The sequence below is a fragment of the Calidris pugnax genome, unplaced genomic scaffold (genome assembly GCF_001431845.1).
Source record: "Calidris pugnax isolate Ruff unplaced genomic scaffold, ASM143184v1 scaffold217, whole genome shotgun sequence".
Classification (NCBI taxonomy): Eukaryota; Metazoa; Chordata; class Aves; order Charadriiformes; family Scolopacidae; genus Calidris; species Calidris pugnax.
Genome location: NW_015090962.1, coordinates 656,259 through 683,881, shown reverse-complemented (window position 1 = coordinate 683,881; position 27,623 = coordinate 656,259). Strand labels below are relative to the sequence as shown.

At 55.4% G+C, this 27,623-nt stretch overlaps 1 protein-coding gene across 1 annotated transcript; it reads left to right on the top strand.

Moving 5' to 3' along the window:
- The first annotated feature begins 152 nt into the window (after positions 1 to 152).
- NPHP4 (nephronophthisis 4) lies at positions 153 to 27,623 on the top strand. The gene is given in 28 exon segments (XM_014952416.1): positions 153 to 287; positions 936 to 1,067; positions 3,654 to 3,826; positions 4,134 to 4,198; positions 4,458 to 4,613; positions 5,664 to 5,800; positions 6,675 to 6,841; positions 6,930 to 7,056; positions 8,952 to 9,134; positions 10,351 to 10,480; positions 13,086 to 13,132; positions 13,963 to 14,174; positions 14,280 to 14,471; positions 15,594 to 15,781; positions 16,669 to 16,829; positions 17,598 to 17,778; positions 19,478 to 19,591; positions 19,773 to 19,975; positions 20,055 to 20,281; positions 20,670 to 20,859; positions 21,005 to 21,106; positions 21,108 to 21,345; positions 21,627 to 21,712; positions 23,251 to 23,336; positions 23,693 to 23,864; positions 24,913 to 25,092; positions 25,814 to 25,957; positions 27,038 to 27,623. Coding segments are annotated over 28 exon segments (4,269 nt in total). The 3' UTR covers positions 27,179 to 27,623.

Below are 27,623 nucleotides of genomic sequence, written 5' to 3'. Positions count from 1 at the left end.
TGCGGGTCCCGGATCCCCCCTTTCAGCCGCGTCCCCTCGGGGTCCTCCGGAGCCATCCCGCAATCCGCGTTTCCCTCTGTTTGCCAGCCGAGCCCTCTCCCTAGCCCACGCCGGGGTGGGGGGGGGGAGAAGGAGACCGTCGGGGGGGCAGGATGAGCGGGTGGGAGAAGGAGTTCGTGCGGAGCCTGGCCGTTCCCCCGCACCCCCAGCGCAGACGGACTCGCCCCCCGGGATCCACCGCTTTCCGCTGCGTCCTCAAGCACCTGGAAGGGGCTGCCCTCACCCAGGTACGGGGGGGACCATTCGTGCTCAGCCCTCGGTTTCTGACCCACTGCGACCCACGGGGCCACCGGGAGCACATAAAGTATAAAGTTTGTAAAACAAAGTGACTTCTTTTTTGGGGGAGAGCTAACTGTAAATCTCCCAAAACACGAATCAGAGCCGTGTCTCCATCCCCCGTGCCGTTTTATCCGCAAATCTGAATTAGTGTTCAAGTTAACTTTTAATTTAACTTTTAATTTAGGTAAGTGTTTTAAAGTTAACATCCCCAGGTAACTTTCAAAGTCTGCTGCCCCTTTGTTAGAGAGTTCATATTCAGTTTTCACGCTTTTGCTTTGCTTGTTCAACCGGTGAGGTGCTCCACGCCACCACATGCCTGATTGGGGCATCAGTTGGAAAACTGGAATTATTTGTCCTCTCTTGCTAAAAGTGTGTTTCACTGAATTTCACTGAATTTTTAGAGTTGGAAGGGACCATAGAGATCATCTAGTCCAACCCCCCTGCTGAAGCAGGATTGCCTAGAGCTTGTCAGAGCATGTTACTCAGGAGCATCCAGGTGGGGCTTGAAAATCTCCAAAGAAGGGGACTCTGCAGTTTGGGGGGTGCTGAGCTGGGGTGTCCCTGAGTGGGCTGGAGTGTCCTGTTGTGCTTTGCAGGGAGCTGAGTACCAGCTACGTGTCTCCCTCTTCGATGCCACCTACCACCACTTCTTTGGGAGGACATGGAGGAGCGGCCGGCGAGCTGCCCGTGCCACCCCACTGCGCCCAGCCAGGGTGGCTTTCAACGAGGTAGGGTGGGCAGGGGGGCATCTGTGCTGGCAGGGCCAAGCCCAAAATGGGAGGTTTTTTTAATGCATGAAGGGAAAAATTGAGTACTGCGTCCAGCTTTGGAGTCCTCGGCTCGTGAAGGATGTGGGGTGAGGCCATGGAGATGCTGGGAGGGCTGGAGCCCCTTTGCTGGGAGAGGGGGCTGAGAGAGTTGGGGGGTTCAGCCTGGAGAAGAGAAGGCTCCAGGGAGACCTTAGAGCCCCTTCCAGTCCCTAAAGGGGCTCCAGGAGAGATGGGGAGGGACTCTGGATGAGGGAGGGGAGCCCGAGGGGGAAGGGTTTGACACTGAAAGAGTTGAGATGGAGATGAGATCTGGGCCAGAACTTCTCTGCTGTGAGGGTGGTGAGAGCCTGGCCCAGGTTGCCCCGAGAAGCTGTGGCTGCCCCATCCCTGGAGGGGTTCAAGGCCAGGTTGGAGGGGGCTTGGAGCAACCTGGTGTGGTGGGAGGTGTCCCTGCCCAGGGCAGGGGGTTGGAACGAGGTGGTCTTTAAGGTCCCTTCCAACCCAAACCATTTTATGAAAAGCCATCTCTCCCTTCCAACCCAAACCATTCTATGAAAAGCCATTTTTGCTTGAGGTCAGCCTGGAGCTGCTGTGCTGTGGTGCTGGTTTCTCCATCAGTCTGGTGAAAGCGGAGCTGGGAGGGCTCTGGGAGGGCTCTGGGAGCCCCCCATCTGGACACTGTAGCCATGAGCCTTTTAAAATAGCAAGTCCAAAGCCAACCACAGTCAGTTGGTTTGTCTGTCTGTCTGTCTGCTGAGCCTTCTCCTGGGTGGTGTGTCCTCCCGTGTGGAGGCAGAGAGCAGCAGCAAAACCTTTTCCCTCCCAGTGCTTCCCCATCCTTGGCCCGGGATGCACTCCAGGGGCTGCCTTGATGGTTAACCTTGTGTGCACGGTTTGTTGGAATGGGGAAACTGGGATCTGGTGATGGTGTGGGAGCTGCCTTGTGCTGGCTGCTGTGTAGGGAGCCGGCGGCAGAGAGCAGTGTTTCTTCACAAGTGGGAAGGAAAAGAAGGAGCCTGCCCCCTGGTTCAGGCTTCTCTCTCCTTCCCTGGGAGCTGAACCCTCCCAAAGCCACATTTCCATCCGCTGCTGACACCAGCCAAGCGGGGTGCCCCTTTACTGGGGAGCCCCCGCTGCCCCATAGTTTGGATGGCAGTAGCAATGTCATGTTTTGTAATTAAACCTCTTCTTCCACCTCCCCCAGTGCTCTGTAGCACTGATTAGAGCCACGCTCCTTCATTTATTTAAATCGTATCTGAGGGGTGCTCATTTCTTCTGACCGACCCCTGCTATTTTGAAGAGGGACAGAGAAAAAAAAAAATGATGAAAAATGATGTCAGAGTGTGCTGTGGTGAGAAAAACACGGTGCCTCTCCCCACCTCACCAGGTACCAGCAGGAGCTGCTTTTCCCAGCCCCATCCCTGCTTCAGGGGTGTTTGGTGTGAGGTTGGGGCAGGAGTTTTGGGGTTCTGGGGAAACTTCCAGCCCCTCTGCAGTCCCGGAGTCCCGTTGCCCATCCCTGCAGCCTGTCCTGTGCCCTCATGGGGTCTTGCAGAGGTGCCAAGGTGGTCTGTGGGTGTGATGCCACCAGCTGAGCAGTGGGATCTTTTAATTTCGTGCTACTCCACAGCTTAGCATTGCAAAGAGGCCAGGAACGGACACGATGGAGGTGTGTAAGGGGAGGGAGGGATGAAGGCACCGCTCCTTGTGCCAGAGATGCTGCTTGACAGCCTCCTCGTGGTGTCACATCCCCTGCCTGCACCCCTGCCAGCCCCACCGGGGCTGGAGAAGGGGGTCTGCATGAATGTGGCCCCTCAAGGTGGCCCCACCAGCAGGATTCATCCAGCATCATCCCCGCAGGGTCTGGGGAGAGGAACGGGCCATCACAAACCACTGTTGGCTCTCAGGGAGGGAACGGTGAGGTTGGGTGGACAAGGGATGTGCTTTAAGGGTGTCTCTGCAAGGTGAGGCATCGCTCTGCAGCCAGCGGTCATTACCGCTACGTTGGCAATAAAAGATAATAGAATAGGGATTTATTTCCCTGGGTTGATGTGGGAATGTCTCTCTCCGTTATCCCTCCCTGACAGCCTGCCATTACCCTCAATGTTTTCCCCGGGACACTGCGGTAATGAGTTTTTAATAGAAAGATTAACCTGGCTTTAAATCCTGGCCTGGGGAGGTGACCTGTGTCCTGTCCCTTCCTGCCACCTACACCAGGAGGGTTTCCAGCTCCTTTGGCTCTCCCCCTGGCTCAGGGGGGCATCGAAACCCTGCTCCTATGGGCTCTGCAGCCTGCGAATTACTCTGGAAAACAACTGTTGCAACATAAGAAAACAAAAAAAAAAGTCAGTGGTGTTTGAGATTTAAGGATGTTGAGGTTTTTTGGGTGGTGCTGGAGTTGTTTGCCATGAGCTGCCTGGAAGCTCCAGCGGGTGTTCTGGTTGTGCTGGTGACTGTTGAAATACAACAGGTATTTCCTCTGCCTGCAGCTACTGCTACCAGCTCTGAAATACCCTTTTTTTTTTTTCTCCTTTCCTGTCCCAGACGGTTTATTTCCACACCTCCTTGAATCACCCCAGCATCTCCGCCGTCGTGGAAGTGGTGGCCATGCCTGGGAAAGGGGAGGGGGGCTCTGAGCAGCTCTCCTGTGGCTTTGGACTCATCCCCCTCTTCGGCAGCGGGTCGGAGGTGACGGACGCGGCCACCCAGGACCGAGTGTAGGTCCCACCTTCTGCTGTGGGATGGGGCACACCAGGAATTGGGGTGGCAACCTGCATGGCTGCTCTGGAGGGAGAAGGTGGGGTCCTGGGGCTGCAGAAACAAAACTAGTGTTTAAAAAAATCTGGAATTCTTCACTGCTGGGTTGGTAAAAGTGATGCCTGCCCATTCCCTGAAGGACAGGGCTTTTACCGTGGGTGCAGGGTGGAAGGTGGTCTCTTACCATTGAGCAGAGGTGTTGTGGAAGGTGAAGATGTGCTTGAGGGTGGATTTACTGACTGCTGTCCCTGTGCTCCTTGCCTTCAGGCTGAAGCTGTACCATGGGACACCACGTGCCTTGCTGCACCCCCGCTTCCAGGACCCTATGGAAAGTAAGCAAAGCATTGAGTATCCCTCCTTTCTTGGGGGTGTCTCTTGTCCAAATGAGCGTCGTGTGTGGATGGGATACATGGTCCCTGCCCTGGCAGTGCAAAGAGGACGTGCTGTACTGCCAGCCAGGAAAAGCCTGGCTGGGCAAACCCAGCTTTGCTTTGCTCCCAACGCCTGCATTCCTGGGATTTCTTCAAGAGTGGTGTTGTGAAGCTGTCTCCTTCTCAATTTGGTCATTTCGGGGTGTTTTCTCTTCTTCAGAGAACAAATACCTGACGGTGGTGGAGAAGAGCCACCTGCAGTACACCCTGAAGACCCATCGGCCCCTGGAGACCATATTTCACCTCCTTCCTGAAAACCTCCTGACGTCGGGGCTGCAGACTATCCCTGGGTTGCTGCCTGCGCATGGAGACACCAGTAAGGGTCCTCCTTTCCCCTTCCCTGGGGTCTCTGCAGTGCTGCCCCTTGGTGTGAGCATCCCCCCCTGCCCAGACCTTTGGGGCTGCAGCCCCTTCGTTCATGGCTCAGCCTGGAAGATGTCAAAATGGCTTTGGTCTGTTCTCCTTCCGTTAATTGCTTTGCTCCTGGGAAGCTGCTGGGGATGAGTGAAGGTTGGTTTAATTACAGTGGTTCAGTGGGAGGCTGAGGAGCAGCCCTTGGAGCTTGTTTAAAGCCGTTCCCCTCCGTGGTGGGGCTGGGGGTCTGGCAGGTTTTGGGGGCGCTCAGCCCTCGTTAATCTTTCCCCATGGGTGGCAGCCCTGCCCTTCGAGCTGCTGCGATTAATATTGTGTTATCTGAAGATTTGGAGGGTAAAAAGGGCTCTCAGTTCTGCAGCTGAATTAATCTTCAGCTTTCTGCCCAGAAAACCCTACTGGTCACCGTCCTGGGGGTTGGAACTGGTACTGGGACAGCTGAGTGAGGTCCCCAAAGCATCCGAGGTGCCGCTGGGACCACCGGAGAGGGGGGAGGCAGCACCTTGCTCTGCAGGGCACCTCGGGACGATGCTGGCCGTGGCTTTGTTAAATAATAATTGCATCCATTGGCGCCAAAGGTGTTGGGTGTTTCTGTGTTTCTCCTGGGTGTGTGGGGAAGCTGGGGGTCCCACACACAACCACAACCACTCCCCAGTGCTGCTGGTACTGGGACAGCTGAGTGAGGTCCCCAAAGCATCCGAGGTGCCGCTGGGACCACCGGAGAGGGGGGAGGCAGCACCTTGCTCTGCAGGGCACCTCGGGACGATGCTGGCCGTGGCTTTGTTAAATAATAATTGCATCCATTGGCGCCAAAGGTGTTGGGTGTTTCTGTGTTTCTCCTGGGTGTGTGGGGAAGCTGGGGGTCCCACACACAACCACAACCACTCCCCAGTGCTGCTTTTACCTTGGGACCTGCTGTGGGTGCCCTTGTGTTCCCAGCAACGTCCCCACCTTGGCCACAGCATCACTTGTGGCCACCACCGTGTCTTCTCAGGTGACTGCTTGCAGAAGCCCCGGCTGATGAAGCCCATCACCTGCTACCTGGAGAACCTGTCTGTCCAGCTGTACCCGTCCCTGGAGGAGTTTGAGGAGGAACTGCTGGACTTGCTGAACAGTGATCGCTTGCTGCAGGTACTGCCAGCTCAGGGGAGAGCAAGGGGCACCATCAGAATTCCTGGTGCTTCGGGCAGAGTGGAAGAGCCCCGGCTGATGAAGCCCATCACCTGCTACCTGGAGAACCTGTCTGTCCAGCTGTACCCATCCCTGGAGGAATTTGAGGAGGAACTGTTGGACTTGCTGAACAGCGATCGCTTGCTGCAGGTACCGCTGGCACATGTGTCTTCTCAGGTGACTGCTTGCAGAAGCCCCGGCTGATGAAGCCCATCACCTGCTACCTGGAGAACCTGTCTGTCCAGCTGTACCCATCCCTGGAGGAATTTGAGGAGGAACTGTTGGACTTGCTGAACAGCGATCGCTTGCTGCAGGTACCGCTGGCACAGGGGAGAGCAAGGGGCACCATCAGAATTGGTGTTGCTTCGGGCAGAGTGGAAATATTCAGCTCCTTGGCACTCATGTATTTTATTTTGCTTGGAATCTCTGATTTTTATTATTTTTTTTTGCTGTGCAAGCCTTTCACCTGCTTTACTGCCGGGCTAGCACACAGGTGCTCTGTGTCAGCTTTGTTTTGAACATCCAGCCACTAATAAGCCCAATTTGGCTTTGTCCTGCCCTGGAAAATGCCAAGATAAGATGTGGCACATATTGAGTACGTGTCTTTAGGAGCAACCGAGCTGGGTGTGCAGTAAGGACCTCTGGCCACCTCCTTTATTTGCCAGATTTGTGCCAACTCTGCCCCAAAGACAAAAGATTTTAATACCCATCAGCTGCTGGGGGGGGGGGGGGTCCTGTTTTTTGAGTTTCTGATGGATTCTGTGAATTTTCCCGGGTGTGGGGAGGGCTGTGGTGCCACCTGTGATGCCCACGCTGGAGGACTTGCCTGTTGCAGGCCAATGCCACCCCGGATGGAGACGAGGTGGTGGTTCGGGAGCGGCGGCTGCACGTTGGTGTCCACAACGGTCTGCGCTTCGTCACGACACCCCAGGTGGCCGTGCTGGTGCCAGAGATGGAGGTGGCACCGGGTGGTTGCCCAGGGGTGCCCAGCTCCGGAGCCAGGTAAGGGGGAGATCCCCCCATCCCCTTGATGCCACGGACCCTCTGCTTCTTTGGGTGCTGCCACAGCCCCTTCTCCATCCCGGCACAGGGATGAGGGTCAAGCCCTGGTCCTGAGGAGCCGCATCCACCTGAGTGAAATGGTCCCTCACCCGGCGTTTGGGGTCTGCTTCCAGCTGGAATATGTCTTCTGCAGCGTGGGGAGAGCCACTCGGAAGGTAGGGATAATCTGGGAATGCTCTGGAGGGATGCCCTGCTCTGTAATTCCCATTTCTCTCCCCATTTCACCGTCATTTTGCCCCCAAAACGTGGCAGTTCCTCCTCATCCCGTGGCCGCGCTGCCTGACGAATGGCCCCATAAAGTGTCCAGGTGCTTTCTGCAGCAAAATATCCTGCAAATGGGCTTCTTGAATCATTTTAATTACACGTGGCTACATTTCCCCATCGTGTTCATGTATATGGAGGAATGCAGCCTGCAGCAGTCCCGTAGTGCTCTGGCAAGCTACCTTGGAAAATTTCAGCTGTTTTTAATTCCAAGAATTTAGCATTTATGCTGAAAATAAAGTCCTTTTTTTTTTTATTTGTTTCTAAAAGCTGAGGTTTTTCTGGGAGCTTCAGCCTGATGTTCTCTGGACCTTAGAGCCTCTGCAAGGACTGGGGGACCACGCTCGCTAACACCTACTTATCAGCCATTTCCATGTATTTCACTTTAACCTTTCTGTGGGTTAAACCCAGCTTAACGAGCAGTTCCCAACCCTCCTGAGATCCTTTCCAGCCCAGCCCTTAGCCCTTTAGCGGCTGAATCGATGCTGATGGGTTCATTAGGTGTCCCTAATGGTCCTGCTTGAGGTGCTCATTGAACATGCAGCCGGTGTGCTCTCTCCTTAGAGCTGTCAGGAGCAAAACTGGGGGGAAAAATGGGTATTTATATAAGTTGTGACACGTGTTCTAGGCAAAGGGGGATTTGTGTTGCTGCTGGAAATGAGGTGTTGGTTCAACTCCCTCAAAAAAGCTGAAACCCGAGGATTGGCAGAGATTTGGGACTCCAGACCCAGATCTGTGTCTGGCTGTGCTGGGATCACTCCCAGTTCCCTGTGGCGCAGCCCTTGGGCAGAGCAGTTAATCCCAAAGCTGCTTGGAGCTTATCACCCCCATCCTCTGTGCCATAATTAGCAGGCTGTGAGGGTGATTGCGGGCGCTGGTAGAGCCCTCTGGGTTTGTTTCTTCACCTCTCCTTCGGTTTAGGGAGAGGCTGTGGACGTGTTTGGGTAAGTGGAAGCTTTAATGCTGCCAGGGGTGGAGGGTAAGACATATATATCCCTTAATGCAGCTGCTTGAGTGGGGGGTGACAGCCCCCTGGGTGCCTCAGCCTACACGCACTAAAATAAAAGGGATGAAAGCCCTGTTATTTTTTTAAAAGCATTATATTGCGCTTAGATGTTATATCAGCATTGTGTTATGCTGGTGGATAAGCTAGAGGTGTCATCCCTTGTGTAACGTGGAGAAGGGATGAGGAACGGTCACCTGGAGGCTGATGAGCTGCCTCCAGGGAGTGGGGAGAATGTCAGGGATGGGCTGGGTAAATGGGGTACGTGTGGGAATGGTGTTAGTGAGGGGCTGGGTAAAGGGGGTATGTGTAAGAAAACCCCAAGAGTACCCATGTGGGACGGGTGGTGTGGGGTTTAGAGGGCAAAATTGGGTTTCATACCCATGTATAGCTCAAGGTCAGCCATGGGGAGGGGAATCCCATAGGAAGGTGCCCATTCTCCCTGCGATGCTGTTGGGAGGGAGAAGCAAACCTGGGAACTGTGCAGTGTGTCTGAATGCTCTTTCACTGGGAGGTCTCATGATCCTGGGTCCCCTCCATGTGCCCAATGTGTCCCTTTCCATCAGTGTTCCTCGTGCTCCTCAGAGCCTGCAAAGGGATGGGAGCTGTGGGTGTGGTCGGTGAGGGGTGAAAAAATGGGCACAAAAAGAGAAATAAAGTGCTGGAAAATGGAATGTCAATGGGTTGAAAGCGGAGGGGAGTGCCTGGATCTGTCTGGCTCACTGGTGGTGAGGTGGGGGTGCCCGGCACTGACTGTGTCCCTCCCTTTATGTCCCCCCTCCCCAGGCCCTGCCCGGCGGTGCCCGCGGCGAGGCGGCCGACATGCGGTCGGTGCGCTGGGCCCTCTGGAGCCCCGTCCCGGGCAGCGGTGAGGCCGAGGTGGTCCTGCCCCTCCGTGGTGGTCCCCGCCGAAGCCCCTGCCAAGCCCTGGTCTACAGGACCCCCCCGGGCAGCAGGAGCTCCCGCCAGGTAAGGACCGAGCTGCAAGTGCACGGGGATGATGCTGGTGCTTGGATGGGGCTGTCGTTAGAGGGGCTTTTTGCCAAAACAAAGTGCACAGGGAAGCTCTGTGGATCCATGAGTGAATGAAGAAGAGGGTGACAGCCCCCCTGCCAGCGAGTACCTGCACTGGTAGGTGTTGCTGGTGGTGTCCAGTGCTGCTCGACCTAGGTGACAGCCCCCCTGCCAGCGAGTACCTGTGGTGGTAGATGTTGCTGGTGGTGTCTGGTGCTGCTTGACCTCTGCAAATTTCACTGAATTGTTTTTAGAGTTGGAAGGGACCCTAGAGATCATCCAGTCCAACCCCCCTGCTGAAGCAGGATTGCCCAGAGCTTGTCAGAGCATGTTACTCAGGAGCATCCAGGTGGGGCTTGAAGATCTCCAGAGAAGGGGACTCCACACCCTCCCTGGGCAGCCTGTTCCAGGGCTCTGCCACCCTCACTGTGAAGAAGTTTCTCCTCATATTTGAGTGGAACCTCTTCTGTTCCAACTTGTGCCCGTTGCCCCTTGTCCTCTCACTGGGAACCACTGAAAAGAGTCTGGCTCCCTCCTCCTTCAACCCACCCTTGAGATACTTGTCAGCAAATGTGTAGACCCAGCTACCGTGGAGCTGGTCAGTCTTAGTTATTGCCATATTTCTGGGAGGCCACCGTGCCCTGAGCTGGTTTATTCAGAGAGATGTGCAGGCACAAGATACAGACCTCACTCCCAGGTTTATCAGCAAAAGGAGATTAGGGCTGGGGCGAAGGAGTCCCAAGAGGGGCCCTGAGCTGGTTTATTCAGAGAGATGTGCAGGCACGAGATACAGACCTCGCTCCCAGGTCTATCAGCAAAAGGAGATTGGGGCTGGGGTGAAGGAGTCCCAAGGGGTTGGCCAAAATCTGGCTGAGATGTGAAGCTGGATGGATTTCTCTTTGCTGCTGGCAGGGGTGGGTGGCTGTCTGCAGAACTTGCCCAGAGAAATCTTCATCTGGGTGGCAGTGGGTGGAGGTGGCAGGTCTGTGTCTCAGCAAGGACAGAGATATTTGGTCAGAAATTAAAGTACAGCCCTTTGTTATCTCTGTCTCTGGCTTGCACTGGTGTTTCTCCATCTGCAGAGCAAGGGAATCGTCCCTCAGAGCTCCGAGGGAGGCTGCGTGGAGCACGCTGTCTAAAAGGATTTTATTTTTTTTTTTCCCAATTTCAGGGGAAGCACGTGGAGTCTGGGACTGTCCAATTCCATGTTTCTACTGATTCGGAAGAACATCTTGTAACTGCTGCAGAGATCCTACGTAGCGGCAGGGACGAGTCGGAGCAGCCTCCTACGCCGTCGCTGAGTGAGTGTTTTCCAGATCGCTGACATTTAAAATACAGAGTGTGGCACTGGTGTCTGCTCAGGAGGAAAAAAAACCACGGTTTCGCTGAGTTTCCGTGAGCTGCTTTATGAATTACCAGAGTGAAGCAAGTTTCCCTCGAGTTGAATTCAGCTCTCGCTTCTTAACGTGCAAAATTCCCCTGTGATAGTAGAGCTCAGCCACATGCAGGATCCCTGGGGATTTCCAGCATGACACCAGCCCGATCCCATTTTTGGGTCATTCTGATGACTTTTGGGCTCCCATTCTCGATACCCAGCACAGTGGGGTGTCCTGCCAGTTCCTGTCAGTTGGAAGGGACTCTAACCCCCCCCCCCTCAGTGCCACCCCCTGCCCTGGGCAGGGACACCTCCCACCACACCAGGTTGCTCCAAGCCCCCTCCAACCTGGCCTTGAACCCCTCCAGGGATGGGGCAGCCACAGCTTCTCTGGGCAACCTGGGCCAGGCTCTCACCACCCTCACAGGAACGAAGTTCTTCCTAATATCTAACACCCAAATTCCCTCTCTTTCAGTGTCAAACCCTTCCCCCTCATCCTAGGGCTCCCCTCCCTGATCCAGAGTCCCTCCCCAGCTTTCCTGGAGCCCCTTTAGGGACTCTAAGGTCTCTCTGTCTTGTTTATCTGGTCCTTCCTTCATGATCAGTGGGGACCAAGCTCCCCTTTCCTCTGCAGCATCACTCCAGTTCCCATGCTGGTCTCACTGTGATGCTCCAGGTACCTGAAAGTATTTAAATAGATTTTATGAGCCCACTCAGCTGCTCTGGTGAGCCAGGAGCTGCCAGCCCGTGGGTCGGGGTGATGCTGGGTGCCGTGGACACTCGTTCCCCCACCAGCTCCAGTGCTGCTGTGCCTTCCACGAGATGGCAGTGGCACCATGGCTTTGCTGCAGCAAGTCCCTATGCTCTGCCGGGGAGGAGCTGGGTTTGCGGGGCTTCTGAGCAGAGATGTTTGGGGTCTGGCTGTGCTGGGTGAGGTTCTGCTCAGCATCGCTGCTGGAACCTTCCTGGAGCTGCCCGAGAGGTTTTCCTGGATGCTCTTCAGCTGTTGGTGGTTGGGGCATCGAGGGGTGAAGGGAGAAGGGAGCGTGTGCTGATGGTGAGCCTTCAGCCCGGTGCTGGGCTGATGAGCTCTGGCTTGGGCAGAGCATCCTGGGGTGCCTGGCATGGGGAGATACCCCCAGCAAGGTCATTTTGGGGCATGAGCTGTGTGACGTGGGTCTGGCAGCACTGGGGGGAGCTGGGGAAGTGTCACAGTGGTCCTGGAGCTGTGCTGGGAGCTGAGCAACCACACACCAGAGCCAGCCCACACCCCGAGCTGCTGAGAGGAGTGTTTGGTTAACGTTTTTGTAGAGCTCTCTTGGAAAACATGCCACCGTCTGGGCCTTTGGGAGGCCAGGCATCTTTTGTCGGCTCAGCTAATGGTGGTGCCGATGGATCTGTCCATCTTCTGAGGGGTCTTGTCCATCTTGTGAGGGGTCTGGAGAATAAGTCTTATGAGGAGAGACTGAGGGAGCTGGGGTTATTCAGCCTGGAGAAGAGGAGGCTGCTCTCTCCAACTCCCTGAAAGGAGGGTGTAGAGAGGTGGGGGTCGGTCTCTTCTCTCAAGTCACAGGTGACAGGACAAGAGGAAATGGCCTCAAGTTACACCAGGGGAGGTTCAGGCTGGATATTGGGAAAAATTTTTTCACGGAAAGGGTTCTCAGCCATTGGAATGGGCTGCCCAGGGAGGTGGTTGAGGCCCCATCCCTGGAGGTGTTCAAAAGACGGGTTGATGTAGTGCTGGGAGATAGGGTTTAGTGATGATGCTCCTTGTTTGTTGTGTGGGTGTCTATTTTTGTCAGTTAGGTTGACGGTTGGACAAGATGATCTTTAAGGTCCCTTCCAACCTAGAAGATTCTGTGATTCTCCTTAGCACCGACCAAAACCATCCTCACTGAGAGAAAACAGTGTTTTTAGACATAAAGGAGCCAGGGTGGTTTGCTTTGCACGGCAGTCGGCGCGAAATAGCTGGAATCTACGTGGTGGGGAAAGCAAAATAAGGTCTCAGCATCACGTGGATGCAGAGATGGAACATCTGTGCCCCTGGTCTGCTCTGAAGGACCCGGGGCTCAGCGAGCTCAGCTGTGCCGGCGCGCGAGCCGAGCCAGCCAAATATAAACACCATCAAGCTCGTAGGGTTTCGGGGCACGAGCACATGGAGAGATGAAGGGAGTGACAAGAAATAACGGAGGAGCGACGAAAACCTTAAGTATCCTAAAACTTTCACGTCTCATTAAGCATCCCACTTAAGCAGCGCTGCGTGGCCGCGGGGGAACCACGGGGATGGAGGGGCTGCCTTTTATGGCAGAGTTAGCCTGATTCCCAGGAAAATAATGGATGCATCTGGAGATGTGCTACACTTCTTCCCCCCCATCCTGCTCCCAGGCAACAGTCTTACTGGGAAAATAAGCTAAATAAGTGGTTGAGAGATGGGGAGGCACCTTGATAAGCTGGTTCCTACCCCCAGAAGGTGAGAGGTTGGAGGGGGGTTGGTGGCTCTGGTAGAACATCTCTTCTGTCCCTCTCCACAGGTCCATCGGCCCAGCCACGGGTGGCAGCGTCCCCGCGGGGACCAGGGGTAAGTGCTGGGGGTGTGGGGGGTGGGTGGGCAGTGGCATTCCCGGGGGATGGATCCTGGTCCCCTCCTCTGCTGGTTTTTTTCCGGCAGCTGCAGCCGAGAGGCTCTGAGCATCCTCAGATCCACCTCCTCCAGGGCAGCAACATGGATCCTGCTTATAATCATAGAATCATAGAATTGCCCAGGCCAGAAGGGACCTCCAAAGGCCATCTAGTCCGACCCCCCCTGCAGTCAGCAGGGACACCCCCAACTAGACCAGGGGTAAGTGCTGGGGGTGTGGGGGGTGGGTGGGCAGTGGCATTCCCGGGGGATGGATCCTGGTCCCCTCCTCTGCTGGTTTTTTCCAGCAGCTGTAGCCGAGAGGCTCTGAGCATCCTCGAATCCACCTCCTCTGGGGCAGCAACATGGATCCTGCTTATAAAGTGCTGGGCAAGATTCCCTGAGCAATTTTAACACCCCAAATGTATTTGTTAAGGGCAGTTCTGGTTTTTGACAGCCCAGATTTGCTGGGTACCATTGTCCCCGCTACGTGCTGACAGTGATGCATGGCTTCTTCACGCGGAGCTACTGGGATTTAAGGAGAGCTATGAATACAGAGATCCCTCTTTATGCTTTTTTTTTTTTTTATGTCTTGATGCAGGGATCAATGCGCGCAAATATTTTTGATGAAATAAAATGCTCCATAAGACCGCGTTAAGCAGTTTGGATCTTCCTGCTGCATTTTCTTCATCCTTCCCTTTGCCAGGGAGAGCGCAGCAGTGAAATAGGAGGCAGAGGGGGGTTTTTCTGGGGGGGTGATGTGGGGGCTCACACTCTCCTCTCTCCCCCAGCTATCGGTGTCCCAGCTGTCGGTCCCTCCGCGGGGCAGGGGCCAGTCCCCGGTGCTGCGTGGCCACAGCCCTTGGCAGGATGGGGGGATCACTCATCTGGAGGCCACCCTGGACTCACCAGACACGGAGCCCTGTGCCGATGACCAGCTGCGGGCACTGCCCTTCGCCCCCCTGCAGGTGCCCATCGCCGCCGTGGGGCTGCAGGCAGGCAGGTGATGCTCAGCTGCCCTTCCGTGGGCTCCCCCATCCCCATTGCTCAGCCCCATGGGGTTCCACCACGGCCTCTTCTGCAGGGCTCACCCCCTTTTCTCCATCAGATCCCACACGCAGCTGTCCCGTGCCTCCCTGGCACGCCTGCACGCCGCCGGCTTCCCGGAGATCCTGGACCACAACCAGGAGCCGGTGGGAATCTCGGAGCCGATGGACCCGGCTGCCTTCAGCCTGCAGCTGGAGGAGGCCGACCCTCTGCAAGGCAACGAGATCATCCTGCAGTTCCTGGCTTTTGGCAGGTGAGGTGGCAGCTCTTCGTGGTGCCTTCTGCAGGCAGATCCTGGTAGTCTCCTCAGGGATGGTCCTTCCCCGAAATCTCCCCTCCCAACCCACTTCTCTGCTTGAGCAGGAGAAGTCCTGGCAAAGGTGCTTCTTCCTAGAAAGAGTCCAGCGAAGGGCAACAAAGATGATTCAAGGATTGGAGCATCTCCCTGATGAGGAGAGACTGAGAGAGCTGGGACACTTTTTAGTCTGGAGAAGAGAAGGCTGAGGGGAGACCTTATCAATGCTGACAAGTATCTCAAGGGTGGGTTGAAGGAGGAGGGAGCCAGACTCTTTTCAGTCGTTCCCAGTGAGAGGACGAGGGGCAATGGGCACAAGTTGGAACATAAGAGGTTCCACTCAAATATGAGGAGAAACTTCTTTGGGGTGAGGGTGGCAGAGCCCTGGAACAGGCTGCCCAGGGAGGGTGTGGAGTCCCCTTCTCTGGAGATCTTCAAGCCCCACCTGGATGCTCCTGAGTAACATGCTCTGACAAGCTCTGGGCAATCCTGCTTCAGCAGGAGAGTTGGACTGGATGATCTCTATGGTCCCTTCCAACTCTAAAATTCAGTGAAATTCAGTGAAATTCCAGTTCCTATTGTAGAGGCAGAGCCCCAGAGGGTTTTACAACCATGCTCTAGTCCTTTCTGGGCACCCTTAAATCATATTCCTTTTTTTTTTGTTGTTGTTGTCTCCATTAACCACGATGGGATGTCAAAGCTGGTTAATGCAGGGTTTCTCCATAAATGCATATGGAGTTGAGAAAGTTGGCACCCGTGGGGGTGGCTTTGGCTGAATGAGGCCCCTACTTGTGTTTTTTTCCCCCATGGATGGCAGCGTGCGAAGGTAGAACGTTGCCTTTGCTGGGCTCCTCCGTTGCAGCATATGGTGAGGGACAGCTGGAATTACAAAGTTTTTTGGAAAGCCAAGGCAAACCATATGCCTGCTGTCTTCAGAAAAGTCCAAATACTTGTGATGCTGCTGATCTTCTCTTGTTCTTCTGCCTCTCGGTGCGTGCCAAGCGCACGAGGAGCTCGTGATGGGGAGGCAGCACCATGCCATGAGCCAACCCTAACCTCTCTCTCTCTCTGTCCTTCAAGGGATGCCCGGGATGGCACAGAGGGGACGTGGCCGAGGACCATCTTCCTCACCTTCCAGTTCTACAGATTCCCACCAGTCACCACACCACGGCTGCAGCTGGTCAGCACAGATGGGGGCCCTGCAGCCGGGGGGGCTGTGCCAGCACAGCTCCTTGTCCGGGTGAACAAGGATGGGACCCTCAGTACCGGTAAGCTCTGGTTTTTGGCATCCTTGTGTGGCTGTTCCTCTTCCATCCGTCAGATTTGGGCTTGTCTCTGGGCTGAGGAATGGGCCGGTGTCTGCTTTAATGGCAAACCTCCTCTAGTTTGCGTGGCATAATGTGAGGAACATTCAAAATCATAGAATCATAGAATGGTTTGGGTTGGAAGGGACCTCAAAGATCATCGAGTTCTAACCCCCCTGCCATGGGCAGGGACACCTCCCACTAGAGCAGGTTGCTCAAAGCTCCATCCAGCCTGGCCTTGAACCCCTCCAGGGATGGGGCATCCACAACTTCCCTGGGCAACCTGTTCCAGGGTCTCACCCCCCTCAGAGTAAAAAATTTCTTCCTGAGATCTAATCTGAATCTTTTGTCTTCCTACATTTAGGACTTCCTACATGTAGGACTTCAAATGTCCTACATTTGAAGTAAAACACCGGTAAAACACCCGGTTGGTGTCACGATTTGCATGTCAAGGCTCCTGCTGCAGCTAAAAGTGCCTTTGAAGAGAAAGGCAACAAGAGGGAGCACAGCCCCGGGGGTGAGGGGCTCTGACCCTCCTTGTTGGGTGCTTTTCGCTGGTTCTTTCTGTGCCTTATTAAATTCTGGTCCCAAGGGGCACCAAGCACTTGTGCTTGAGGAAGCTCCTTCTCCATGTGGAGCTGTTAATGGAAATGAGAGGGGGGGATCTGTACAGACCCAGTGTTTCTGAGGGAGGCTGCCAGTTCTGGGGGACCTCGACTTTACTAATTCACGGATGGGTTCATTAAGGGGAGGAGGAGCCTCCGAGCAGGCGGGTTTCTCCAGAGCAGAAGTGTCCCTGTCCCGGTGCCAGCAGAAGCTCTGTTTTCATGAGGATGCTGCGTGTCTCGCAGGACCCCCGGGCTTGCAGCTGAGGTACCTGGTGGATCCTGGTTTCCTGCGGGCCGGGGAGCAGCGCTGGTTTGTGCGGTACCTGGCTGAGCACAGCCTCCAGATCGACGTCTGGGACGGGGACTCCCTGCTCCTCGTTGGGTCTGCTGCCCTCAAACTGGAGGTATGGGTTAAATCGAAGGTCTTTCCCCTTAACCCCTGGGGACTGGTAAGGATGGGGACCCCCAGCTTAGCGTGCAGGGGTGTCAGGAGGAGCCCGACTGTCCCTCCTGGTCCTGTGTGGGGATGCTGGTGCCTTGCCCTTGTGTCTTTAGCAATGGAGTTGCTGTCAGCCCCTCTGTGCAGCCGAGACCTATCTCAGCCTGATTCAAGGACTGGAGCATCTCCCTTATGAGGAGAGGCTGAAAGAGCTGGGACTCTTTAGTCTGGAGAAGAGAAGGCTGAGGGGAGACCTTATCAATGCTGACAAGTATCTCAAGGGAGGGTTGAAGGAGGAGGGAGCCAGACTCTTTCCAGTGGTTCCCAGTGAGAGGACGAGGGGCAACGGGCACAAGTTGGAACATAAAGGGTTCCACTTGAATCTGAGGAAGCTTCTCTGGAGATCTTCAAGCCCCACCTGGATGCTCCTGAGTAACATGCTCTGACAAGCTCTGGGCAATCCTGCTTCAGCAGGGGAGTTGGAGTAGGTGATCTCTATGGTCCCTTCCAACTCTAAAAATTCAGTGAAATTCATTGAAGCCCCTAATTGTGGGATTTGTCATCTTCTCCTCAAAAGTAATGGCAAAATGTTAACTTCCTTCCAGAACTCCTGCAGTATTCTAGGGCTAAACCCCCCCAGACATGGGACATCCAGAGAGATCCTTTCCTAGATCCCTTAACCCCCCCCAGACCAGACTCCTTGGTAACTCATTACCCTTTGCCTTGTCCCCAGTCCCTGCTGCGCCAGGGCCGGGCAGCCATCAGGACCCACCATGAGCTGGAGGTGGCCACCACGGAGTATGAGCCGGAGGTGACGGTGATGGGCCGGGAGGCTCTGCGGCACGGCGCCCTGCGGCCCCTTGGTGTCCACGTGGCCGTGAAGGGCCGTCTCCACCTCTGCTTGGCCAACGTTGGTAAGAGCTGCTGCTCGTGGGGCCGGTGCCATGGGGTTTGGTGCCAGGGAACAGCCCGGGGCTGTACCCGAAAGAAAACCCCTGCATGTTTTTACATTGAAAAGGTTATCCAGCATTGGAATGGGCTGTCCAGGGCAGTGGTTGAGGCACCATCCCTGGAGATGTTCAGAAGACGGGTTGACATGGTGCTGGGGAGCATGGTTTAGTGGTGGTTTTTGTCAGACTTAGGTTGATGGTTGGACTAGATGATCTTGAAGGCCCCTTCCAACCTAGATGATTCTATGATTCTATGTGAGAGCAGTATTCTCCCCAGAACCTGCTGGATGCTTCTATTTTATATATTTAATTTCCCGTCCTACCAATGTGCGGTGACTCCAGGTTTTAAAATCTTATCTTCAGAAGAAAGATTAGCTCCATTATAAGATATCTTAAATCATCGCTTCCGTACTCTGCCTGCAAAGGGACGATAAGCTGCTGGGAAGGAGAGTTGGAGACTCACAACCCCAGGAGAGGTTTAGCTCACGCCCTGTGAAAGGGGAGAGAGGGGAAGCGGGGACGCTGCACCAGGACAACACTCACCCTTTTGTTGTCTTCTTTCCCCCCATCCTCTTTTTTTTTTTTTTCTTTTTTCTTTTCGAAATTTCAAAATACTGTGGTTACAAGCAGTATTGAAAAGCTTGGTGCCCCTGCCCGAGGGATGGGGATGGGATTTCTAGGCTGAGGAGGTGGCGGTGGGTTTATGACCTCATTGGGTGCTCTGGGCATGGCTGTGTGGGAGCAGGGAATCATAGAATTGTTCAGGTTGGAAGAGACCCTTGGGATCAAGTCCAACCATCTACCCTACTCTACAAAGTCCTCCCCTACACCATGTCCCTCAGTACCCCATGAAAACGTCCCTTAAACCCATCCAGGAATGGTGACTCAACCCCCTCCTCCCTGGGCAGCCTGTTCCAATGCCCGACCACTCTTTCTGTGAAAAATTCCTTCCTAATGTTCAGTCTAAACCTCCCCTGTTGGAGCTTGAAGCCATGACCTCTTGTTCTGTCACTAATTACCTGTGAGAAGAGACCAGCACCAACCTCTCTACAGTGTCCTTTCACGTAGTTGTAGAAAGACCCGGTGGCAGCACCACAGCCCTCTACGGTGTCTTTTCAAGTAGTTGTAGAGAGACCCGGTGGCAGCACCGCAGCCCCGGGGAAATGAAGTGAAATGAAAACTGGAGCTGGTTAGGGGCTGGGTGGGGAATGGGTTGGGATGGTGCTGTGCTTTTGGTGCTGCTCTGTCTCCGGGTGGATGGCTCTACTGCAAGGGGCTCTGGCAGGAGCGCTGCAGGGCTCGGTACCAACCAGATATTTCACTGAATTTTTAGAGTTGGAAGGGACCATAGAGATCATCCAGTCCAACCCCCCTGCTGAAGCAGGATTGCCCAGAGCTTGTCAGAGCATGTTACTCAGGAGCATCCAGGTGGGGCTTGAAGATCTCCAGAGAAGGGGACTCCACACCCTCCCTGGGCAGCCTGTTCCAGGGCTCTGCCACCCTCACCATGAAAAAGTTCTTCCTCATATTCAAGTGGAACCCTTTATGTCCCCTTTACTCTTTTAAATTGTCTGTGAAGAGCTGCAGTGGAGATAAAAACTTGCAGTAGATTTTTATAATGATGAAAAAAGTGTTTCTGCTACCCTGTCTCTGACCCTGGCAGGTCACCTGTGTGAGGAGACCCCGGTGCAGCCGCCGTCCCCACTGCCGTCCCGCTCCCGCCTTGTCCCCGTGCCGGATGGCCCCGGCAGCCGGTTCTCCATCAGTGCTGCTGGTGGTGAGTCCTCTGGGCTGAGGCTCAGCCTCTCCAAATGCCTGTCTTCTGTCCCAATCTCTTCCACCGTGGTGCCGGTGCCGTACCCCGGGCTGTGGGGTGGTTGCCCCTTCCCAACCCCACAGCATCGTGGTGGCCATGGCAATGGGGGTGCCCTCCTGATGCCACCGTGCTGTCCCTGCAGGCAGGAAGGTGTCACGGGCCCGGAGGCTGGCTGAGGTGGATGGCGAGCTGGCAGCCGCGCTGTGTGGCCGCCGGGCAGAGGCCAGGCTGGTCCCCCCGGCCATCCCCAGCGAGGCCACGGCCGCCCGACGGCGCAAGCTGCGGCGCATGGCGCTGGTGCGGCAGCAGGAGGATGCCAGCGGTGGGAGGACACCCCAGGTCTCGGTGAGGAGAGGGGTGCAGGGGGCTGGGGACACCGTGGTGACTCTGGTTTATGGTCCCCTCCCTCCTTCCTTCCTGGCAGGGCTGGCAGGAGCAGCGTGCCCGGCACGTGCAGGACCTGCAGATCATCGATGCCTACCGGCAGCACGTCAAGGGTGAGAGCATCTCCCGGATGCTCAGCCAGGCCATCACCGTCACCCGCACCGTCCACGCCGTGCTGGGCACTGCTGAGTTCTTTGAGTTCACCCTGAAGAACCCCTACGGCATCCAGCACACTGTGACCATCGAGGTGGACCACCCCGAGCTCAGGTGGGGTCTCCCTTGTGTGCATACAGGAGAGATAAGGAGGGACTCTTGATCAGGGAGGGGAGTGACAGGATGAGGGGTAATGGTTTTAAACAGAAAGAGGGCGAATTTAGGTGGTAGATATTGGGAAGAACTTCTTTGGTGTGAGGGTGGTGGGACCCTGGCTCAGGTTGCCCAGAGAAGCTGTGGCTGCCCCATCCCTGGAGGGGTTCAAGGCCAAGTTGGATGGGGCTTGGAGCAACCTGGTGTGGTGGGAGGTGTCCCTGCCCAGGGCAGGGAGGGGACTGCGGGGGCTTTTAAGGTCCCTTCCAACCAGAATGATTCTGTGACGGTGGGGTGGTACCAGTTTCCAACCAGTCCTCACCAACACCTCTACCACTTGCTCCCTCAGCGTCATACTGGACCCGAGGGAGTGGCGTCACTTCAAGGAGCTGACCAAGAGCGTTACACCGGTGGAGGAGGAGATGTTCCACCTCCGCGATGACCTCAAGCCTCAGGTCTACCTGCGACCCAACGAGACCATCCGCATCCCCTTCAAATACCAGACCTTCTCTGCGGACCCCGCTGTTGTCGCGGCTCAGGTATGTCCAGGCCCCCATTTTGAGCTGTTCCCATGTTTCCCTCAGCTCTTTGCCTACGTAGGGCAGGGTGGTATGGCCATGGGGAGGGCAGTTGTAGCCCGTAGCCGTGCTGCATCCCAAGACAACCTACTCTTGCTCCATGCAGGGCCCAACTGGGCTGGGCTCCGGTGCCGACACGGTTGTCAGCTCCTTGGGGAAGAGCGGGGCCGGGCGAACAAAGCACATCCAGGTGAGGGACTGGGGTGAAGACACCTCTTGAGGGGCTACATGGGAGGAGAAACATCACTCCTGCAAAACTCCATCCCTCTCCTGCCATCTCCCCGGGACAGGTCTCCTTCCAGGTGAGCGGGGGGAAGCCCATCGCTCTCCTGAGGGTGAAGGTGGAGCCGCAGCCCCACGTGGTGGATCAAACCTTCCGCTTCTACCACCCAGAGCTCACCTTTCTGAAGAAGACCATCCGGCTGCCCCCCTGGCACACCCTCCCCGGTGAGCCCGTGGTACTTCCTTGGTTCATAGGGGGCTTCCTGGAGGTGCAGGAGCATCCAGAGAGCACATCTCTGCCTCCTCACCCTCTCGCAGCCTGGGGCTCCCCGTTTGCTCTTCATCTGACCCCCTGCATTAATTTTATGCCTAATTCCCTCCACCAGTGGTCCCGTGTGGCTCACTGGTAGCCCAGCATTGGGGTCTGGCTGCATGGGGTGCGGGGTAGGAAGCACAAACAGAGAAGATGCTGGATGGGGTTTGATCTTGGTGTCTCTCCTCCACAGGTGCACCGGTGGGGATGCCGGGGGGGGAGCCCGAGATGTTTGTTCGCTGCAGCGACCCTGACATCATCTGTGAAACCAAAAACATGGTACTGGTTACGCTTCGGTGTCCGTCTGTCCTTTGTGATGGTGAGGGGTCTGGAGAAGAAGTCTTGTGAGGAGAGGCTGAGGGAGCTGGGGGTGTTCAGCCTGGAGAAGAGGAGGCTGAGGGGAGACCTTCTTGCTCTCTCCAACTCCCTGAAAGGAGGGTGTAGAGAGGTGGGGGTCGGTCTCTTCTCCCAAGTCACAGGCGACAGGACGAGAGGAAATGGCCTCAAGTTACACCAGGGGAGGTTCAGGCTGGATATTAGGAAAAATTTTTTCACGGAAAGGGTTCTCAGCCCTTGGAATGGGCTGCCCAGGGAGGGGGTTGAGGCCCCATCCCTGGAGGTGTTCAAAAGAGGGGTTGATGTAGTGCTGGGAGATAGGGTTTAGTGATGGTGATGCTTCTTGTTTGTTGTGTGGGTGTCTATTTTTGTCAGTGAGGTTGAGGGTTGGACAAGATGATCTTTAAGGTCCCTTCCAACCTAGAAGATTCTGTGATTCTGTGCCCTCCTGCTGTGGGGTGTTCCCCCCACAGGGGTGGTCTCCTCGGCAGGGAGATGCCTCGCACCCACGGAGCATCCCCATTTATCAGCCCGTGGCAGTGAAACACGGGTGGGGATGAATTACCCTTTATTCCCAATGAAAAGGAGCTGCATTAGGGGTTGTTTTTTTTTGTGGCTGGAGCTGAACGTTGCACCTTATCTCATCGTGCAGCAGCCTGTACCCACTCGTTCTTCTCAGCAAACACCAGATGATTAAGATGCTGGGGAAGAACAGCCTTTTGGTGGCTGTGGGATAGACCTTCCCCACTGCTGGGGGGGTGTGTGGGGGGGAACGATGTGTCCCCTGACCCCTTGGTAGACCATCTCTGCTGGGTGATGCTGGGGATGGGCCAGGCTGAGGTGGGCTTTGGGCTGAGCTGAGCCCTGGCTCCATCCCTCCCCGAGCCCAGTGATGCCCAGCCTGGCTTTTCCTGGGTTTGTTCCATAGCTGGGGTGGGTAGAAAGGAAAAAAAAATAAGTGTGGGCACGTACGGGATGGGCCAGGCTGAGGTGGGCTTTGGGCTGAGCTGAGCCCTGGCTCCATCCCTCCCTGCGCCCAGCGATGCCCAGCCTGGCTTTTACTGGGTTTGTTCCACAGCTGGGGTGGGTAGAAAGGGAAAAAAAAAAAATAAGCGTGGGCACGTACATGCAGATGGTGATGAAGGGTAGTTGCTAATTGCCATTGCAGGGACGTGTTAGTATGGTAATTGGATTACGGCTTGTTAGAAAACTTGGGGAAAATTTGCCAAAATTTGATTACAGATGCAGACCTGGAATGCGATAGTCATTTGTATCCTCTTTTGTAATTAAAAATACTGGAAGAGCTCAGCCAAGCTGTATAATAACTTAATAACGTAGTTTAACTAGATGCTGAAAAGCATCTGCTTTTATAAGTGGGTTGGTGGCGGGTTTGTGCGTTAATGGGAAGCAGACCCTGGAGCGCTCGTTAGCTGGTTTGATGGAGGTTAACTGTTGGAACCACGCTCTGGTTTCTGGTGCAGGGGCCCGGGGAGCCACAGGACATCTTCTTAAAAGTTGCCGGAGGACCAAGCCCGCAGATCAAGAAGTTCTTTGTGGCTATTTATACGTAAGTTGAGTAGAACTTTCTCCCAAGAAAGGGAGAAGGGCTAAGCCTGGGGGTGTGGTGGGGCAGGAGGGGACCCTGTGCCACCCGTTCCTTGCTTCCAGCTTCCTGAGTGTCAGAAAGCTGGGCAGGAGGGGGACCAAAATGTCCCCAGCTCAGGGTTTTACATCACTCTATTTTTCCATCACTCTATTTTCCTCCAAATAATCCCTGGCTGGAGCATCTCTGCTGCACGAGTTAATGCCTCCTGAGCTGGCTGGGCTCTCCCTGCGCCACACGAATGGGTGGGATGGAAGTGGGCTCCTTGGAAGGTGCCCATGGGTGACTCCTGTCCGTCTGTCTGTCTGTCCGTGCCACAGGGATGCCTGGTTGGCAGCACCCATCCAGATCTGGCAGTTCTACCTGCACTCCTTGCAGCGCCTGGACGTCAGCTGCACGGCCGGGCAGCTCGCCCGCCTCTCCCTGCTGCTGCGGGGCACCCCGGCCCCCCGAAGGGTGCAGGTCTTCACCTCCCACCCCCAGGAGCTGCAGGTAAATCCCCCTCCCCAAGGTGGGCACGGGGTTGCCCAGGGCATTCATGTTGTGGCCAGCACGGGGCTGGCTTGGACCAGAGCCCCCCTTCCCGGAGAGGGGAAGGCAGCCCCACTTGGAATGATGAACAATTTTTACCGCCGTAAAGTGTTTGCGATAATTATCTTTTGATTAGAGCTGTCATGTGTAGGATCATCCGCACCAAACCCCGGAGGGCAAATTATCTGCGTTAATGAGACCATCTGAAGACTTAACAATTTCTTTAGAATTCGCTTGGCCGTAATTGCGAGTGTGAATAATAAAAGGCACAAAAGCCTCCGTCGCTGGCCCCTAAACAAAAAAGCAGAAGTCTCTGCTGGTGAAGCTTGTGAGGGGAGGGAATCCCTGGGCTGGGGGGAGCTGGGTCTCCTTGGGGGGCTCTGACCCTTCCCGACACAAGTCTCCTGAGGAGAGGCTGAGGGAGCTGGGGTTATTCAGCCTGGAGAAGAGGAGGCTGAGGGGAGACCTTCTTGCTCTCTCCAACTCCCTGAAAGGAGGGTGTAGAGAGGTGGGGGTCGGTCTCTTCTCCCAAGTCACAGGCAACAGGATGAGAGGAAATGGCCTCAAGTTACACCAGGGGAGGTTCAGGCTGGATATTGGGAAAAATTTTTTCACAGAAAGGGTTCTCAGCCATTGGAATGGGCTGCCCAGGGAGGGGGTTGAGGCCCCATCCCTGGAGGGGTTCAAAAGAGTGGTTGATGAAGTGCTGGGAGGTATGGTTTAGGGATGATGCTCCTTGTTTGTTGTGTGGGTGTCTATTTTTGTCAGCTAGGTTGACGGTTGGACAAGATGATCTTTAAGGTCCCTTCCAACCTAGAAGATTCTGTGATTCTGTGACACGACACCAGTCCTGGTGTATTGGTGTGGGTGGGATTTGGGGGTGATGGCAGAGCTGCACAGGTTTTTAAGAGCAATGGGGTCAGTTTGTGCTCCCTGCTGGACGTGGTGGGGGTGTGATGGGCATCACAGGTGGCTTCAGCTCCCACTGTTGGGTTTTTTTTTTTTGCAGGTGGATCCGGATGGTGCCTTCCTTCTGCCCCCCAATGGCCTCCAGGACCTGTATGTGGGCGTGCGGCCCCGGCGGGCTGGCAGCAGGTTCATCTACCTCAACCTGGTGGACGTGGAGTCCCACCAGCTGGTGTCCTCCTGGCTGCTCTGCCTGTCCTGCAGGCAGCCCCTCATCTCCAAGGTACGGCGGCTCTTGGGCCAGGAGGTCACGGTGACGGTGTCAGACCGATGGTCACACCCCAGCTGGTAACCCAGGGGCCCTTGGGGCTGGAATAATCTCTCTGAAGACCACGGTGCCGTGTCTTTGAGGCTGTTTTGAAGGCAGTCCCACGCTGGGCAGTGCCAGCTGAAGTATTCTGGGTTGTGAAATTAAAGCTCCGGCACGCTGCTTTCCATTAGCACCGCGCCGGCGGAGGGCTGGCCTCAAAGATGGAAAATTACATTTCCCAGCTCGTGCATCCCTTTTAAAAATGTTTTCCCAAAGCCCTGGGTACCCAGGGAAGTTCGGATCGGTGTTTAAACCGATGCCCCAGTGTCCTGCTGGGTGCCAGCCCACCTCCCCGTGCTGCGGGGTGTGTGTGTGTGTGTTATCTGAGCAAGCGAGCGGGATGTCAATTAATTAGCTGGAGAATGAGCTGGCCATTCCCAGCTGCTCCCCTGGCCCTTTGACACTTGGGCTCGTAATTACTTCTTCAAAGGAGGTGGTGGTTTATCTCCTGGCAGAGATCAAAGGAAGGTGTGGAAGGAGGGGATGGAGGGGCAATGTGTCCCCCAAAAAGTCTCCTGTGGTGCCTCCGTGTAGAAGGCAATTCTCCGTAGTGTGTTTGGGGGGAAAGCCCCTTGTTCCCTCTGTCCCCCCCCACTCTGTGCCACCCCCCTCATGGCTTGTCCTCCACCCACAGGCCTTTGAGATCTCGCTGCCAGCGGGAGGTGGGAGAGGCTGCAACAAGCGCATCACCTACACCAACCCCTACCCCTCGCCCCGGCTCTACTTCCTGTGCACCAACCGCCCCGACCTCCTGCAGTTCAAGGAGGATTCCTTCGAGGTAGGTTCTCCTGCTGCCAGGACCCCCCCTCGTAGGACCCCTGTCCTCATCCAGCTGGACCACGCGATGGGCAGAGTGATGCTCAGTGGATGCAGGACACGGAGCGATGCTGGGTGGTGGATGCAGGGGGTGATGCTGCATCATGTCCAGAGGGACCTGGACAGGCTGGAGAGGTGGGCTCAGGTAAACCTCATGAGGTTCAACAGGAGCAAGTGCAGGGTTCTGCACCTGGGCCGGAACAATCCTCACCATCAGTACAGACTGGGGGGTGAGGTATTAGAAAGCAGCCCTGAGGAAAGGGACTTGGGGGTGCTGGTGGACGAGAAGCTGGACATGAGCAGGCAGTGGGCACTTGCAGCCCAGAAGGACAATCACATCCTGGGCTGCATCAAAAGATGCGTTGCCAGCAGGTCCAGAGAGGGGATTCTGCCACTTTACTCTGCTCTGGTGAGACCTCACCTGGAGTATTGTGTGCAGGTCTGGAGCCCTCAATATAAGAAGGACACGGACCTGATGGAGAGGGTCCAGAGGAGGGCCACAAGGATGATCAGGGGGATGGAGCACCTCTGCTACGAGGACAGGCTGAGGGAGCTGGGGTTGTTCAGCCTGGAGAAGAGGAGGCTCCGGAAGGACCTAACATCTCCCTTCTAGTACCTGAAGTGGGGCTAGAAGAAGGCTGGGGAGAGTCTGTTTGCAAAGGCTGTCAATGACAGAACAAGGGGTAATGGCTTTAAACTGGAGAAAAGCAGATTTAGATTAGACATTAGGAAGAAGTTCTTCACTGTGAGGGTGGTGGAGCACTGGAACAGGTTGCCCAGGGAGGTGGTTGAGACCCCATCCCTGGAGATATTCAAGGAGAGGCTCGACGAGGCCCTGGGCAACCTGGTCTAGTTGGGGGTGTCCCTGCTGACTGCGGGGGGGTTGGACTAGATGGCCTTTGGAGGTCCCTTCCAACCCAGATGATTCTATGATGATTCTATGATGATTCTATGATCAGGACCATGCTTTCTGGGAAGGGTGGCCATACAGAGGGGTCCATGCCATGTCCTGCCACCTCTCCTCCCTCCCCTTCTCCTGCAGGTGGCCGGTGGGGAGGTGTACACCATCGGCTTGCGCTTCGCCCCAAGCCAGAGCGTGGGCGAGGAGGAGATCCTGATTCACATCAATGACCACGAGGACAAGAACGAGGAAACCTTCTGCGTGAAGGTCCTCTACCAGTGAGGGATGCCCACCCTGGCAGAGCAGCTGGTCCTGCACTGCCTGGCAGCCCCTCACACCTCTGAATTTTCTCTGAATCCTCCTAAGGTGTTGTTTGCAGGTGGGAGGGTCATGAGTTGGGTCCCCTCGTGGTCACCTCGCTGATCCTGGGGGTATCACTGGTTGCCAGGACCCCTGGCTGGTGGTGCCACGCAGCTCTGGCTGCTCAAATTGTGGAGGGTGAGTGTGTTTGCTACCACGCAGGGTGTCTTTATTTTTGTTACTATATTTTGGACGTGTTGCAATCCTTTTTTTAACTTTAAAAAGTTTGCAGATTTGATTCTGCGGAATATTTTTGAAGCGTTTTATATTCTGCACCGAGTTTTGCACGCACCCAAGCGGTTTTTTGTGGGGATTTTTTTAATACTTCTTACTCATCCTTGATCAATTAAACTCGCTGTGCGGAACA